We start from the raw sequence: 13600 nt of genomic DNA on the forward strand, positions 1-13600 counted from the left end.
AAATAAGATGCAATTTTGTGCTGTGGGTCAAGACCAACTTGTTAATAGGTTGGAACTAATTTCAAGAAGCACCAACAGAAAGAGATTTACACCGATCAGCTTGGGCCACATTCAAGCCCAGGTCCTAGGTGTTCCCCCTCCCCCAACAGCACACCATGTAACAAGGGGATCAGTTATCGTGGATAGTGGAGAAATCAGAGTACAATAAATGGGTTACAGTACAGTCAATAAGCTCTTTAGTATTTTAGGATCATTAAATCTCCTTTTATTAATTTAAAAAAATGAAATAAAAACACGGAAATGCAATATTAGTCAGAAGCTTCCATGTTATAACAAACAGAAAATTATGGCATCTCTTCCTTGGGATTTAATATAATGGTGGGATATCAACTAAAACACAGTGCTCCATTTTAAGAAAATGCTGTACTGAATATTTCCATTTTATATCCCTATGGTGGATTTAAGGAATAATATGAAATCTGATCAATTCTTCATACAACTTGAAAAGTTTGAATATATTTAGTTTATGCCTCTGGACACTTGTTTCTGTAGGAGATTTAGCAGTCAAAAATGTACAAGTACATCATAGAGGAAAAAGGAAAAATATTTTCATTACCATGACTTTCAGTCATAATAGAGTAATAATGTTACAATGTGGAAATGAACTAAATATTTGAATTGAGGAGAAGAAAGAAGCAAATAAAATGTGAGGCTTTACAATCTATGGTCTGTTCTCTTTTACTGTTGAACATCCTGTCAGAAGAAGGCCGGATTGGTGTGCTCTATAATACATCTTTTGCAATGCCGTTTGACAAACCGCAATGCCTCAACAGAGATGTCACAGTCCTGTACGTTCAACATCTGAAGCTCAAAGCAGTTGGCGGCAACAATCTTCAAACCACGGCCAGTGATGCTCTCACATGACTTAAGACTCAGTCGCTTCAGGTTGTAACAGTTCAACGCTAAAAACTCCATGCCTGCATCGGAAACTAACGGACACTTCCCGATATCCAGGGACTTCAGTTTTGTGCAATTTTTGGCAAGGTATTCAATTCCGTGATCTGTTATTCCTTCGCAACCCCGAGCATTCAGATAGCGCAGTTTGCTGCAATACTTGGCAATGTAGCGTATACCTACATCTGTGATCCGGCCACAGTGAGCAATGCTGAGATACTTCAGGTGTGCTTCCAATTTTGCCACCTCTCTCATCCCAAAATCACTCACCGCGCGGCAGTCACTGACACTCAGTTCTTTGATTGTTGTGCAATAAAGTATCAGGTAGCGGAGGCCCTCGTCTGTGACACGTATACACCTGCGCAGGTAAAGGTGTGTCAGCTGGGTGCAGTGAGCTGCTATCGTGTGCAACCCCTCATCTTCAAGTACAAAGCAATCTGTCATGTTCAGGTAGCGTATGGAGATTTGTTTTCCATGAAGTGGAGAGAGTTTGATGGAAGCTTCCCTTGTCAGACTAATGCAGGTTATCTTGGAACAACCTAGACAAAAAATTGAGACTGATGTTTTAAATTATTAACATGGCGAATTTATAAAAGACAGTCCCTACATAGAAACTTAGAACAGAATGAGTCTATTTAGTCTGCCACGCCTATGCCAGCTCTTTGAAAGAGCTACCCACTTCCTTCCATTCCCCAGACTCTTAATTTTCTTTCTTCTTCTAATATTTATCCACATCCTTTTTAAAATGTTAGCAAAAATCTGTTTCCAGTACTGCTGCCGATAAGTCATTCTACGTATAGTATAGAGTATGCAGCACAGAAACAGGCCATTCCACCCAGCCACTCCATGTGGTGTTTATCTCGAGCTCCCTTCCATCCTTCCTCATCTAGCTCTATCAGCATAACCCCCCCTCCCCATTCCCGTCTCCCTCATGTTTATCTAGCCTCCCCTTAAATTTCTTCTGAATTTTGATGCTCTCCAGTTTTAATCTTCCTCACAATTGAAAACACTCGGGAGGGTTTAAACTAGTCTTGCAGGGGGGTGGGACTCAAAGTAATAGTCTCTTCGATGAGATAGTTGAGGCAAATGTAGAGGTTCAAGCAAGCAAGTCCAGTAGGCAGGCCGGGCAGGGGCAGTACAGGGAGCGTGGAAGGTCTGGTAGGCATTTACTTTAATGCAAGGCAGATGAACTCAGAGCATGGATCGGTACATGGGATTGTGATATTGTAACTATTACGGAAACATGGTTGAGGGATGGGCAGGACTGGCAGCTCAATGTTCCGGGGTACCGAAGCTTCCGGCGTGACAGAAGTGGAGGTAAGAGAGGAGGGGGAGTTGCACTATTGATTAGGGAGGACATCACGGCAGTACTTAGAGAGGATATCCTGGGGGGAATGTCCAGCGAGGCCATATGGGTAGAACTTAGAAATAAGAAAGGGGTGATCACTTTGATGGGATAATACTATAGGCCCCCCAATAGTCAGAGGGAAGTGGAGGAGCATATATGTAGGGAAATCACAGATAGGTGTAGGAATTATACGGTTGTAATAGTAGGTGATTTTAACTTCTCTAATTTTGACTGGGACTGCCTTAGGGATCAGATGGGGAAGAATTTGTTAAGTTTGTCCAGGATAGTTTTCTGAAGCAGTATGTGGATGGCCCTACTACAGAAGGGGCTACACTCGACCTCCTCTTAGGAAATGATGGGCAGGTGGTTGATGTGTCAGTGGGGGAGCACTTTGGGACCAATGACCATAACTCTATTAGTTTCAAGATAGTTATGGAAAAGGATAGGACTGGTCCTCATGTTGAAGTCCTAAATTGGGGGAAGGCTCATTTCGATGGCATCAGACAGGAACTCTCAAAAGTTGAATGGGACAGGCTGTTTACAGGTAAAGGGACATCTGGCAAGTGGGAGGCTTTTAAAAGTGAGAGAGTAAGAGTTCAGGGCCGGCATGTTTCTGTTAAATGGAAGGGCAAGGCTGGCAAGTTTAGGGAACCTTTGTTGACAAGGGATATTGAGGGTCTGGTCAGGACAAAGAAGGAGGCATATGTTAGGTATAGGCAGCTGGGATCAAGCGAGTCCCTCGAGGAGTATAGGGGATGTAGGAGTACACTTAAGAAGGAAATTAGGAGGGCGAAAAGGGGTCATGAAATTTCCCTGGCAGATAAGACAAAGGAGAATCCTAAAAGATTCTATCAGTATATTAAGAGTAAAAGGGTAGCTAGGGAGAGAGTAGGTCCCCTTAATGATCAGTGTGGTAATCTATGTGTGGAGCCACGGGAAATGGACGAGGTCTTAAATGAATACTTCTCATCTGTATTTACCATGGAGAAGGTCATGGAAGCTAGTGAGTTCAAGGGAGGGAACACCGATATCCTGGAGCATATCAACATTACAAAGGAGGAGGTGTTGGAGGATAGCTAATGTTGTGCCTTTATTTAAGAAGGGCAGCAGGGATAAACCAGGGAACTGCAGGCCGGTGAGCCTTACATCAGTGGTGGGAAAGTTATTGGAAGGGATTCTGAGAGACAGGATTTATATGCATTTGGAAAGGCATGGTCTGATTACGGATAGTCAGCATGGCTTTGTGCGTGGGAAATTATGCCTCATGAATTTGATTGAGTTTTTCGAGGAGGTGACCAAGAGGATTGACGAGAGCAGGGCGATGGACGTTGTTTACATGGACTTTAGTAAGGCCTTTGACAAGGTCCCGCAGGGTAGGCTGGTCCAGAAGGTTCTAACGCATGGGATCCAGGGTGAGCTAGCAAATTGGATACAAAATTGGCTTGGTGATAGGAGGCAGAGGGTGGTAGTGGAGGGTTGTTTTTCAGATTGGAGGCCGGTGACCAGCGGTGTGCCGCAGGGATCGGTGCTGGGCACTCTGTTGTTTGTCATATATATTAATGACTTGGATGTGAATGTACGGGGCATGATTAGTAAGTCTACAGGTGACACCAAAATTGGTGGTATAGTGGCCAGAAAAGAAGGTTGTCTAAGGTTACAACAGGATATAGATAAACTGGGAAAGTGGGCAAGGGATTGGCAAATAGGATTTAATGCAGACAAGTGTGAAGTGATGCATTGTGGGAAGTTAAACCAGGGCAGGACATATACAGTGAATGGCAGGGCCCTAGGGAGTATTGTTGAGCAGAGAGACCTTGGGGTGCAAATACATAGTTCCCTGAAAGTGGCAGGCACTTCGTCCCTGACACAGTGTCCGGCGCCACTACACAGACGCCGGCGCCATTCTTAAAGGCCTTCTAGCTCTTCGGTTTAATTTACATTTTTTAAGTTAAAGGTGAGATAAAGTTAAAGTGCAAAATTGATTAAAAGTTTCAATCCCTCTCCCACCCCCCAATGACTAAACAATTTATGAATTTCCCTCTCCCCCACAAAAAGTTACCTAGCAATTCTGACCTTTTCCCACCCAAAGTTTATAACCTTTTACCTTCAACCTCATCCCACCATCCTCTGCACCAATTGCAATGGTTTTCTCCGCTCCCCCTCCCCCTCCCTGAAAACTTATCTGCTCCCCCCTCCCAACCAGTGTTCCACTTCAGATCTCTGAACAGAGATCCGAAGGTGCATGAGTTCCGGCAACCGGCCAGAATATCGCAGTGGGACGGCTGGTGCGATGAGGTAAGTATTTATTCGTTCAATTAAATAGATGAACATATTTTGATGTTCCTGTTGCCGAGCGGCAGGGGGCTGCCACAAGGCCTCGCCGCTGCCGGTAATATGGGGCGGGGCCTCTCCCAGAGGTATTCTCCAGGCCCCCCTGCCACGACCCCCGACGTTGAGGGGGCTAGTAAAATTCAGCCCCTTGTGTCTACTCTATCAAAATCTTTCATAATTTTAAAGACCTCTATTAGGTCACTCCTCAACATTCTCTGTTCAAGAGAAAAGAGACCCAGCCTGTTCAATCTTTCCTGATAGGTATCATCCTTAGAAATCTTCTCTGCACCCTCTCCAGTGTAAGAAGTGGCTGTCTAATAACTTTATAAAATCTTAAGAAAATTTATTGAATATTATAGAAATAGCTCTCTCTCTCTCTTATGAAGAAAGATTCTATAGCAGTCTGCCAGACTGACGGACACGGGACAGCGTTGGCCTGTTATCTCCGCCAAGGATATGACTCTAGCACAGGCTCCGAAGCACAGCTTCTTAAAGCTGATAAGATGGAGCCCGATACCTTCTCTAGACAAGTTTTTAGTTTAGAGATACAGCACTGAAACAGACCCTTCGGCCCACCGAGTCTGTGCCGACCATCAACCACCCATTTATACTAATCCTACACTAATCCCATATTCCTACCACATCCCCACCTGTCCCTATATTTCCCTACCACCTACCTATACTAGGGGCAATTTATAATGGCCAATTTACCTACCAACCTGCAAGTCTTTTGGCTTGTGGGAGGAAACCGGAGCACCCGGAGAAAACCCACGCAGACACAGGGAGAACTTGCAAACTCCACACAGGCAGTACCCAGAATTGAACCCGGGTCGCTGGAGCTGTGAGGCTGCGGTGCTAGCCACTGCGCCACTGTGCCGCCCAGTGTATGGCAGAAGTTTAAAAACAGTACCCAGCAAGTGATAAGCCACAAGATGACTTCAGAGGCAGAGAGCTGGGCAAGAGAGGGATTTACTTTTCGTACCTGTCCTTTGGTGATTGGGCAATTGGAATCAAACAAGTGATTGACATGGGGCACCCACCCGAGGAATAAAGAATATAAACAAGTGCTCGGGAAGGAAGTCTTCAGTCTTCTTCAGACAGAAGGAGAGCTTCCCAAAGTGGAGTCTATGCTGGCTTCTGCCTAACACTTTGGTTAACTCAAGAAGGCTGAGGATCATAGAGTCATAGAGAGATACAGCACTGAAACAGGCCCTTCAGCCCACCGAGTCTGTGCCGACCATCAACCACCCATTTATACTAATGCTACATTCCCTACCACATCCCCACAAATCTCCTACCACCTACCTACACTAGGGGCAATTTACAATGGCTAATTTACCTAGCAACCTGACTGGAAATACTATAGTTCGAGTACTTTAGATGGGTCTGTTTTTGTCCAGTGTGTGCAGGAGGGTTTTCTGACACAGTATGTGGACAGGCCAACCAGGGGCGATGCCACATTGGATTTGGTACTGGGTAATGAACCCGGCCAGGTGTTCGATTTAGATGTAGGTGAGCACTTTGGCGATAGTGATCACAATTCGGTTAGGTTTACCTTAGTGATGGGCAGGGACAGGTATATACCGCAGGGCAAGAATTATAGCTGGGGGAAAGGAAATTATGACGCGATTAGGCAAGATTTAGGATGTGTAGGATGGGGAAGGAAACTGCAGGGGATGGGCACAAACGAAATGTGGAGCTTATTCAAGGAGCAGCTAATGCGTGTCCTTGATAAGTATGTACCTGTCAGGCAGGGAGGAAGTTGTCGAGCAAGGGAGCCGTGGTTTACTCAAGAAGTTGAAGCGCTTGTCAAGAGGAAGAGGGCGGCTTATGTTAGGATGAGACGTGAAGGCTCAGTTAGGGCGCTTGAGAGTTACAAGCTAGCCAGGAAGGATCTAAAGGGAGGGCTAAGAAGAGCAAGGAGAGGACACGAGAAGTCACTGGCGGATAGGATCAAAGAAAACCCTAAGGCTTTCTATAGGTATATCAGGAATAAACGAATGATAAGAGTTAGAACAGGGCCAATCAAGGATAGTAGTGGGAAGTTGTGTGCGGAATCAGAGGAGATAGGGGAAGCGTTAAATGAATATTTTTCGTCAGTATTTACAGTAGAGAAAGAAAATGTTGCCGAGGAGATTACTGAGATACAGCCTACTAGGCTAGATGGGATTGAGATTCACAAGGAGGAGGTGTTAGCAATTTTGGAAAGAGTGAAAATAGATAAGTCCCCTGGGCCAGATGGGATTTATCCTAGGATTCTCTGGGAAGCCAGGGAGGAGATTGCAGAGCCGTTGTTGTTGATCTTCAAGTCGTCATTGTCGACAGGAGTAGTGCCGGAGGACTGGAGGATAGCAAATGTTGTCCCCTTGTTCAAGAAGGGGAGTAGAGACAGCCCTGGTAATTATAGACCTGTGAGCCTTACTTCGGTTGTGGGTAAAATGTTGGAAAAGGTTATAAGAGACAGGATTTATAATCATCTTGAAAAGAATAAGTTCATTTGCGATAGTCAGCACGGTTTTGTGAAAGGTAGGTCGTGCCTCACAAACCTTATTGAGTTTTTCGAGAAGGTGACCAAACAGGTGGATGAGGGTAAAGCCGTGGATGTGGTGTATATGGATTTCAGTAAGGCGTTTGATAAGGTTCCCCACGGTAGGCTATTGCAGAAAATACGCAAGTATGGGGTTGAAGGTGATTTAGAGCTTTGGATCAGAAATTGGCTAGCTGAAAGAAGACAGAGGGTGGTGGTTGATGGCAAATGTTCATCCTGGAGTTTAGTTACTAGTGGTGTACCGCAAGGTTCTGTTTTGGGGCCACTGCTGTTTGTCATTTTTATAAACGACCTGGATGAGGGTGTAGAAGGGTGGGTTAGTAAATTTGCGGATGACACGAAGGTCGGTGGAGTTGTGGATAGTGTCGAAGGGTGTTGTAGGGTACAGAGGGACATAGATAGGCTGCAGAGCTGGGCTGAGAGATGGCAAATGGAGTTTAATGCGGAGAAGTGTGAGGTGATTCACTTTGGAAGGAGTAACAGGAATGCAGAGTACTGGGCTAATGGGAAGATTCTTGGTAGTGTAGATGAGCAGAGAGATCTTGGTATCCAGGTACATAAATCCCTGAAAGTTGCTACCCAGGTTAACAGGGCTGTTAAGAAGGCATATGGTGTGTTAGCCTTTATTAGTAGGGGGATCGAGTTTCAGAGCCACGGGGTCATGATGCAGCTGTACAAAACTCTGGTGAGGCCGCACCTGGAGTATTGCGTGCAGTTCTGGTCACCGCATTATAGGAAGGATGTCGAAGCTTTGGAAAGGGTGCAGAGGAGATTTACTAGGATGTTGCCTGGTATGGAAGGAAGGTCTTACGAGGAAAGGCTGAGGGACTTGGGGTTGTTTTCGTTAGAGAGAAGGAGGAGGAGAGGTGACTTAATAGAGACATACAAGATAATCAGAGGGTTAGATAGGGTGGATAGTGAGAGTCTTTTTCCTCGGATGAGGATGGCAAACACGAGGGGACATAGCTTTAAGTTGAGGGGTGAAAGATATAGGACAGATGTCAGAGGTAGTTTCTTTACGCAGAGAGTAGTAGGGGCGTGGAACGCCCTGCCTGCAACAGTAGTAGACTCGCCAACTTTAAGGGCATTTAAGTGGTCATTGGATAGACATATGGATGTAAATGGAATAGTGTAGGTCAGATGATCGGCGCAACATCGAGGGCCGAAGGGCCTGTACTGCGCTGTAATATTCTAATTCTAAAAAAAAAAGTCTTTGGCTGTGGGAGGAAACAGGAGCACCCGGTGGAAACCCACACAGTCACAGGGAGAGCTTGCAAACTCCACACAGGCAGTATCCAGAACCAAACCCGGGTCGCTGGAGCTGTGAGGCTGCGGTGCTAACCACTGCGCCACTGTGCCGCCCTTGATCCTGAGCACCAAAGAGAGCACTGAGACCTCACCTGCTTCATCAGTTGGGGAGACTGCCACCCCCGTTCTGCCCAGCAATAGGCACCAACATGTTGCATCATGGACATTTAACAAAATTATTGACACAGTCACGGATGTGGGGGCAATTACTTTGTATATCAAGCCAACCTAATGCCATCAAAACACAGTCTAATTTAAAATGTATTTCTCCCTATTAAGTGAGTAATTGGCATTGTTTTTGCTTGCACAAGTAGTCAATGTCTGCCCGCACTCTTGATGTAGCGATGCGGAGAATAATCCGGATGGATGTCCATCTGTCAGGTGTGATTTTGATCTCTTTCTCTCCCCTCATTCTCTCTCTCCCTTTCTGTGTCAATCCCTATCCCCCCCCTCTGTCCCTCCCCCCCCTCCTCCCTCTGTGTCCATCTGTCTCCCCCCTCCCTCCCCCCCCCCTCTCTTCCCGTCCCTCTCCCCCCTCTCTCTCTCTCCCCCTCCACTCTCTCCTCCCACTTTCACCACTCGGCACAGTGGCGCAGTGGTTAGCACCGCAGCCTCACAGCTCCAGCGACCCGGGTTCAATTCTGGGTACTGCCTGTGTGGAGTTTGCAAGTTCTCCCTGTGTCTGCGTGGGTTTCCTCCGGGTGCTCCGGTTTCCTCCCACATGCCAAAAGACTTGCAGGTTGATAGGTAAATTGGCCATTATAAATTGCCCCTAGTATAGGTAGGTGGTAGGGAAATATAGGGACAGGTGGGGATGTAGTAGGAATATGGAATTAGTGTAGTATTAGTATAAATGGGTGGTTGATGGTCGGCACAGACTCGGTGGGCCGAAGGGCCTGTTTCAGTGCTGTATAACTAAAACTAAAACTCTCTCACCCACTCTCTCATCCCTCTCTCTCTCTCCTCTCCTTCGGGAGTGATGGCGGGCTCTTAAAATCCAGGGCTATGTCTTATAGATTGTGATTTTTTTTTAAATTGAAGGTGGAATCCAGGAGGTCAGCTGACCTCACCTCCACACTGCAAAAGATTACCAGGGCAACAGAGGGAACAGATCAAAGACTGTTTTCTGAAGAACAGAGATGACAGCACTAACACCAGAAGAACAATGGGTTTCACCCTCCCAGACTTTTGGGTTGTAAAACAAGCAGTCAGCCATTGAGAACATGCAAATTAATCAGTAGGTGGTAATACCTGGGGGCAATGGAATGGCTGAGTAGCTTTGTGAAATTAAACTTCTGGTCTTATAGATGGTGTTATAAATGATTTGGAGGAAAATGTAGCTGGTCTGATTAGTAAGTTTGCGGATGACACAAAGGTTGGTGGAGTTGCGGATAATGATGAGGATTGTCAGAGGATACAGCAGGATATAGATCGGTTGGAGACTTGGGCGGAGAAATGGCAGATGGAGTTTAATCCGGACAAATGTGAGGTAATGCATTTTGGAAGGTCTAATGCAGGTGGGAGATATACAGTAAATGGCAGAACCCTTTGGAGTATTGACAGGCAGAGAGATCTGGGCATACAGGTCCACAGGTCACTGAAAGTGGCAACGCAGGTGGATAAGGTCGTCAAGAAGGCATACGGCATGCTTGTCTTCATCAGTCGGGGCATAGAGTATAAAAATTGGCAAGTCATGTTGCAGCTGTACAGAACCTTAGTTAGGCCACACTTAGAATATTGCGTGCAATTCTGGTTGCCACACTACCAGAAGGATGTGGAGGCTTTGGAGAGGGTACAGAGGAGGTTTACCAGGATGTTGCCTGGTCTGGAGGGCATTAGCTATGAGGAGAGGTTGGAAAAACTCGGATTGTTTTCACTGGAACGACGGAGGTGGAGGGGCGACATGATAGAGGTTTACAAAGTTATGAGCGGCATGGACAGAGTGGATAGTCAGAAGCTTTTTCCCAGGGTGGAAGAGTCAGTTACTAGGAGACATAGGTTTAAGGTGCGAGGGGCAAAGTTTAGAGGGGATGTGCGAGGCAAGTTTTTTACACAGTGGGTGGTGAGTGCCTGGAACTTGCTGCCAGGGGAGGTGGTGGAAGCAGATACGTTTAAGCGACTTCTTGACAAATATATGAATAGGAAGGGAATAGAGGGATATGGGCCCCGGAAGTGCAGAAGGGGTTAATTTAGGCATCAAGATCGGCGCAGGCTTGGAGGGCCGAATGGCCTGTTCCTGTGCCGTACTGTTCTTTGTTCTTGTTCTTTGTTCTGGTATTTGCATTTTGAATTCTAGGACCAGATAAATTTAACAGACTTCCTGGAGAAAAAACAAGCTGTCAGAAAAGAACTATCACATGGTGGCGTCAAGCAGGCTGTAAGAAGAGAACCCATCGGGATGAGGCCTCAAGGGAAGTCGTAAGATAAGGCACCCAGCAGGGACAGATGGAAAGTGAGCGAGAGAGCGCGAACGCCTGCTCTCTATGTTCTATGTTCTATGAAGATATACAGCAAAAGGCTGTGGAAACTTGAACCTGCTTTTTTATTGGGAGTCGAAATTTACAGAGGAGTAAAGGGCTGCAAATCACATTATGTCCAGTTCAGAAGTTCTTGGAGCAGTGAGCAAAGGAAAATATTGTTTTTTGACAAATGTGGGAGATCCAGCCCATTGAAACGGAGGAATTTGGGACTTCTAACCACAAAGGCTTTTGTCATCAAAAAGGACTGTGTAACGTATAAGTGTAGTGACATATTCGTGTTGACTAAGTAACGAAAATATCTTTGTTTGTAGTTTGGGGTATCAGCTATTTACAAAGTGCTATTTAGTTAATTGGGGTTTTCTTTTAGTTTAGTTGTTGTAATAGAAGACTTAAAAAATGTGAAAACTTGTGTAATTTGTTAAATTGGTCTGGGAGTTCATAGCTAGTATTTCTCACGTTAACAATCTCTCTGCAGTTTAACAACTGGAAAGTGGGATTAACAACTGGGAAGCCGGATATTTCTTTTTCAGCTAGCACAGGCACAATGTGCTGAATTGCCTTCTTTTTGCTGTTTTCTCCTCTCTCCCCCACCCCCATCTCCCTCTCCGCCCCACCCCCCCGCTCTCTTTCTTCCCTTCTCCTCCCTCCCCCCATCCCTCTCCCCCTCTTTCTCCCTCTCCCCCTCCCTCTCTGTCTCCTCTCTCTCCCCTCACTCTCTCCCTCTTCCCTCTCTCTCCGCTTCTCTTTCTGATGGTTGCAGAGAGTGGGAACTCTCCCCAGAGCTGCTTTGTGATTGGTCTTTTTTTCAAAAAAATTCACAGCCATCAGTTTCAGTTTCACAGCTGACAGGTATTGGGAGAGGGAACAATGGCTTCGGAACTCAGGACAAGTTCGGGGTTTTAGTTTAGTTTAGTTTAGAGATACAGCACTGAAACAGGCCCTTCGGCCCACCGAGTCTGTGCCGACCGTCAACCACCCATTTATACTAATCCTACACTAATCCCATATTCCTACCAAACATCCCCACCTGTCCCTATATTTCCCTACCACCTACCTATACTAGTGGCAATTCATAATGGCCAATTTACCTACCAACCTGCAAGTCTTTTGGCTGTGGGAGGAAACCGGAGCACCCGGAGAAAACCCACGCAGACACAGGGAGAACTTGCAAACTCCACACGGGCAGTACCCAGAATTGAACCCGGGTCGTTGGAGCTGTGAGGCTGTGGTGCGAACAAATTGAAAACCCCAGACTTGTCCTGAGTTCGAAGCCGCTGTTTCTGCTCCCAGCACCTGTCAGCTGTGAAACTGAAACTGACAGCTGTGAATTTTTTTAAAGTCGGACTTGCCTGGAAAAAAGAAGTCAATGGGAAATTTTTCATTCCTGAAATTGCTAGTCACAGACCTCAAAATTATTACCACGGACACGTTGCCAACCCCTGGTTCTACCCCACCATATGATCTGTGATCAGTAAACCGTTACGGTTGTATGTTTTTTCTGTCTATTTAGCTTATGCATCATCATATTAAACTGCTGCTTCTTAATAAACTGCTTTAAAACCACCTATAACTTCGACCTCCTTTTTGGGTAATCTGTGACTCCTGGCCCAAATCTTACACTATTGCCTCTATCTTTTTTACAATATGGCGACCAGACTGTAAACAATTCTCCAAGGGTGGTCTACGCAGGGTTTGATACAACTTTCGTGTAACTTTTCAATTCTATCTCTGGAAATAAATCCTAGTGCTTTGTTTGCTTTTTTATGGTCTTACTGATCTGTGCCGCTACTTTTAGTGATTTTTGTATCTGTACTCTAAAATCCCCGTGCTCCTCTACCCCATTTAGATTCTTATTTCCAAGTAATATTTGACCTCCTTATTTTTCTCACCAAAATGTGTTACCTCACATTTACCTGAGCTGAAATTCATTTGCCAAGTATTTGCGCATTCTGCAAGTTTATTAATGTCTTCTTGCATTTGTTGTAGTTCCTCAGTATTGTCTATCCCACCAAATTTGGTGTCATCCACAAATTTAGAAATTGTGTTTTTGATTCCACAGTCTAAATCTTTAGTCTAAATTGTGAACAATGGTGGTCCCAGCAATGACCCTTGTGGGATTCCACTTTGCACCTTCTACCACTCACAATAGCTGCTCTTTACCTACCCCCACCCCCACTATCTGCTTTCTATCTTGCAGCTAGCTAGCAATGCATTCTGCTACTTGTTCCCCAACACCGCATACTCTGATGTATTCATTAGTCTATTATGTGGCAACTTATTGAAGACCGTTTGGAAATCTGCATAAATTACACCTATTGCATTACCCTTGTCTATTCTTTATTTACCTCTTCAAAGAATTCAATGAGGCTGGTCAAGCAAGACTTTCCCTTTTGAAATCCATGCTGACCATTCATTATTATATTTTGGTTTCAAAATTATTTTCTATTTTCTCCTTTACGAGGGATTCTATTATTTTTCCTACACCAACGTTAAACTGACTGGTCTATAGTTCTCTGGACATGTTCAATCTCCCTTCTTAAATATAGGCAGAAGGTTGGCTATCCGCCAGGCCTCTGGCACTACCCCTTGTTCTAATGAATTATTAAATATGTGTAGTAATGACTCTATTAT

At 45.3% G+C, this 13600-nt stretch overlaps 1 protein-coding gene across 8 annotated transcripts in view; it reads right to left on the minus strand.

Moving 5' to 3' along the window:
* Window positions 1-262: 262 nt before the first annotated feature.
* fbxl7 (F-box and leucine-rich repeat protein 7) overlaps window positions 263-13600 on the minus strand; it is a 530556-nt gene continuing 517218 nt past the window's right edge. For all 8 annotated transcript variants that reach the window (XM_068050426.1, XM_068050392.1, XM_068050401.1 and 5 more), the window contains one exon: window positions 263-1493. In XM_068050426.1, the coding sequence (XP_067906527.1) occupies window positions 757-1493 (737 nt within the window). In that variant the 3' untranslated portion in view covers window positions 263-756. The remainder of the gene's footprint in view (window positions 1494-13600) is intronic.

The sequence above is a fragment of the Heterodontus francisci genome, chromosome 2, assembly GCF_036365525.1.
Source record: "Heterodontus francisci isolate sHetFra1 chromosome 2, sHetFra1.hap1, whole genome shotgun sequence".
Classification (NCBI taxonomy): Eukaryota; Metazoa; Chordata; class Chondrichthyes; order Heterodontiformes; family Heterodontidae; genus Heterodontus; species Heterodontus francisci.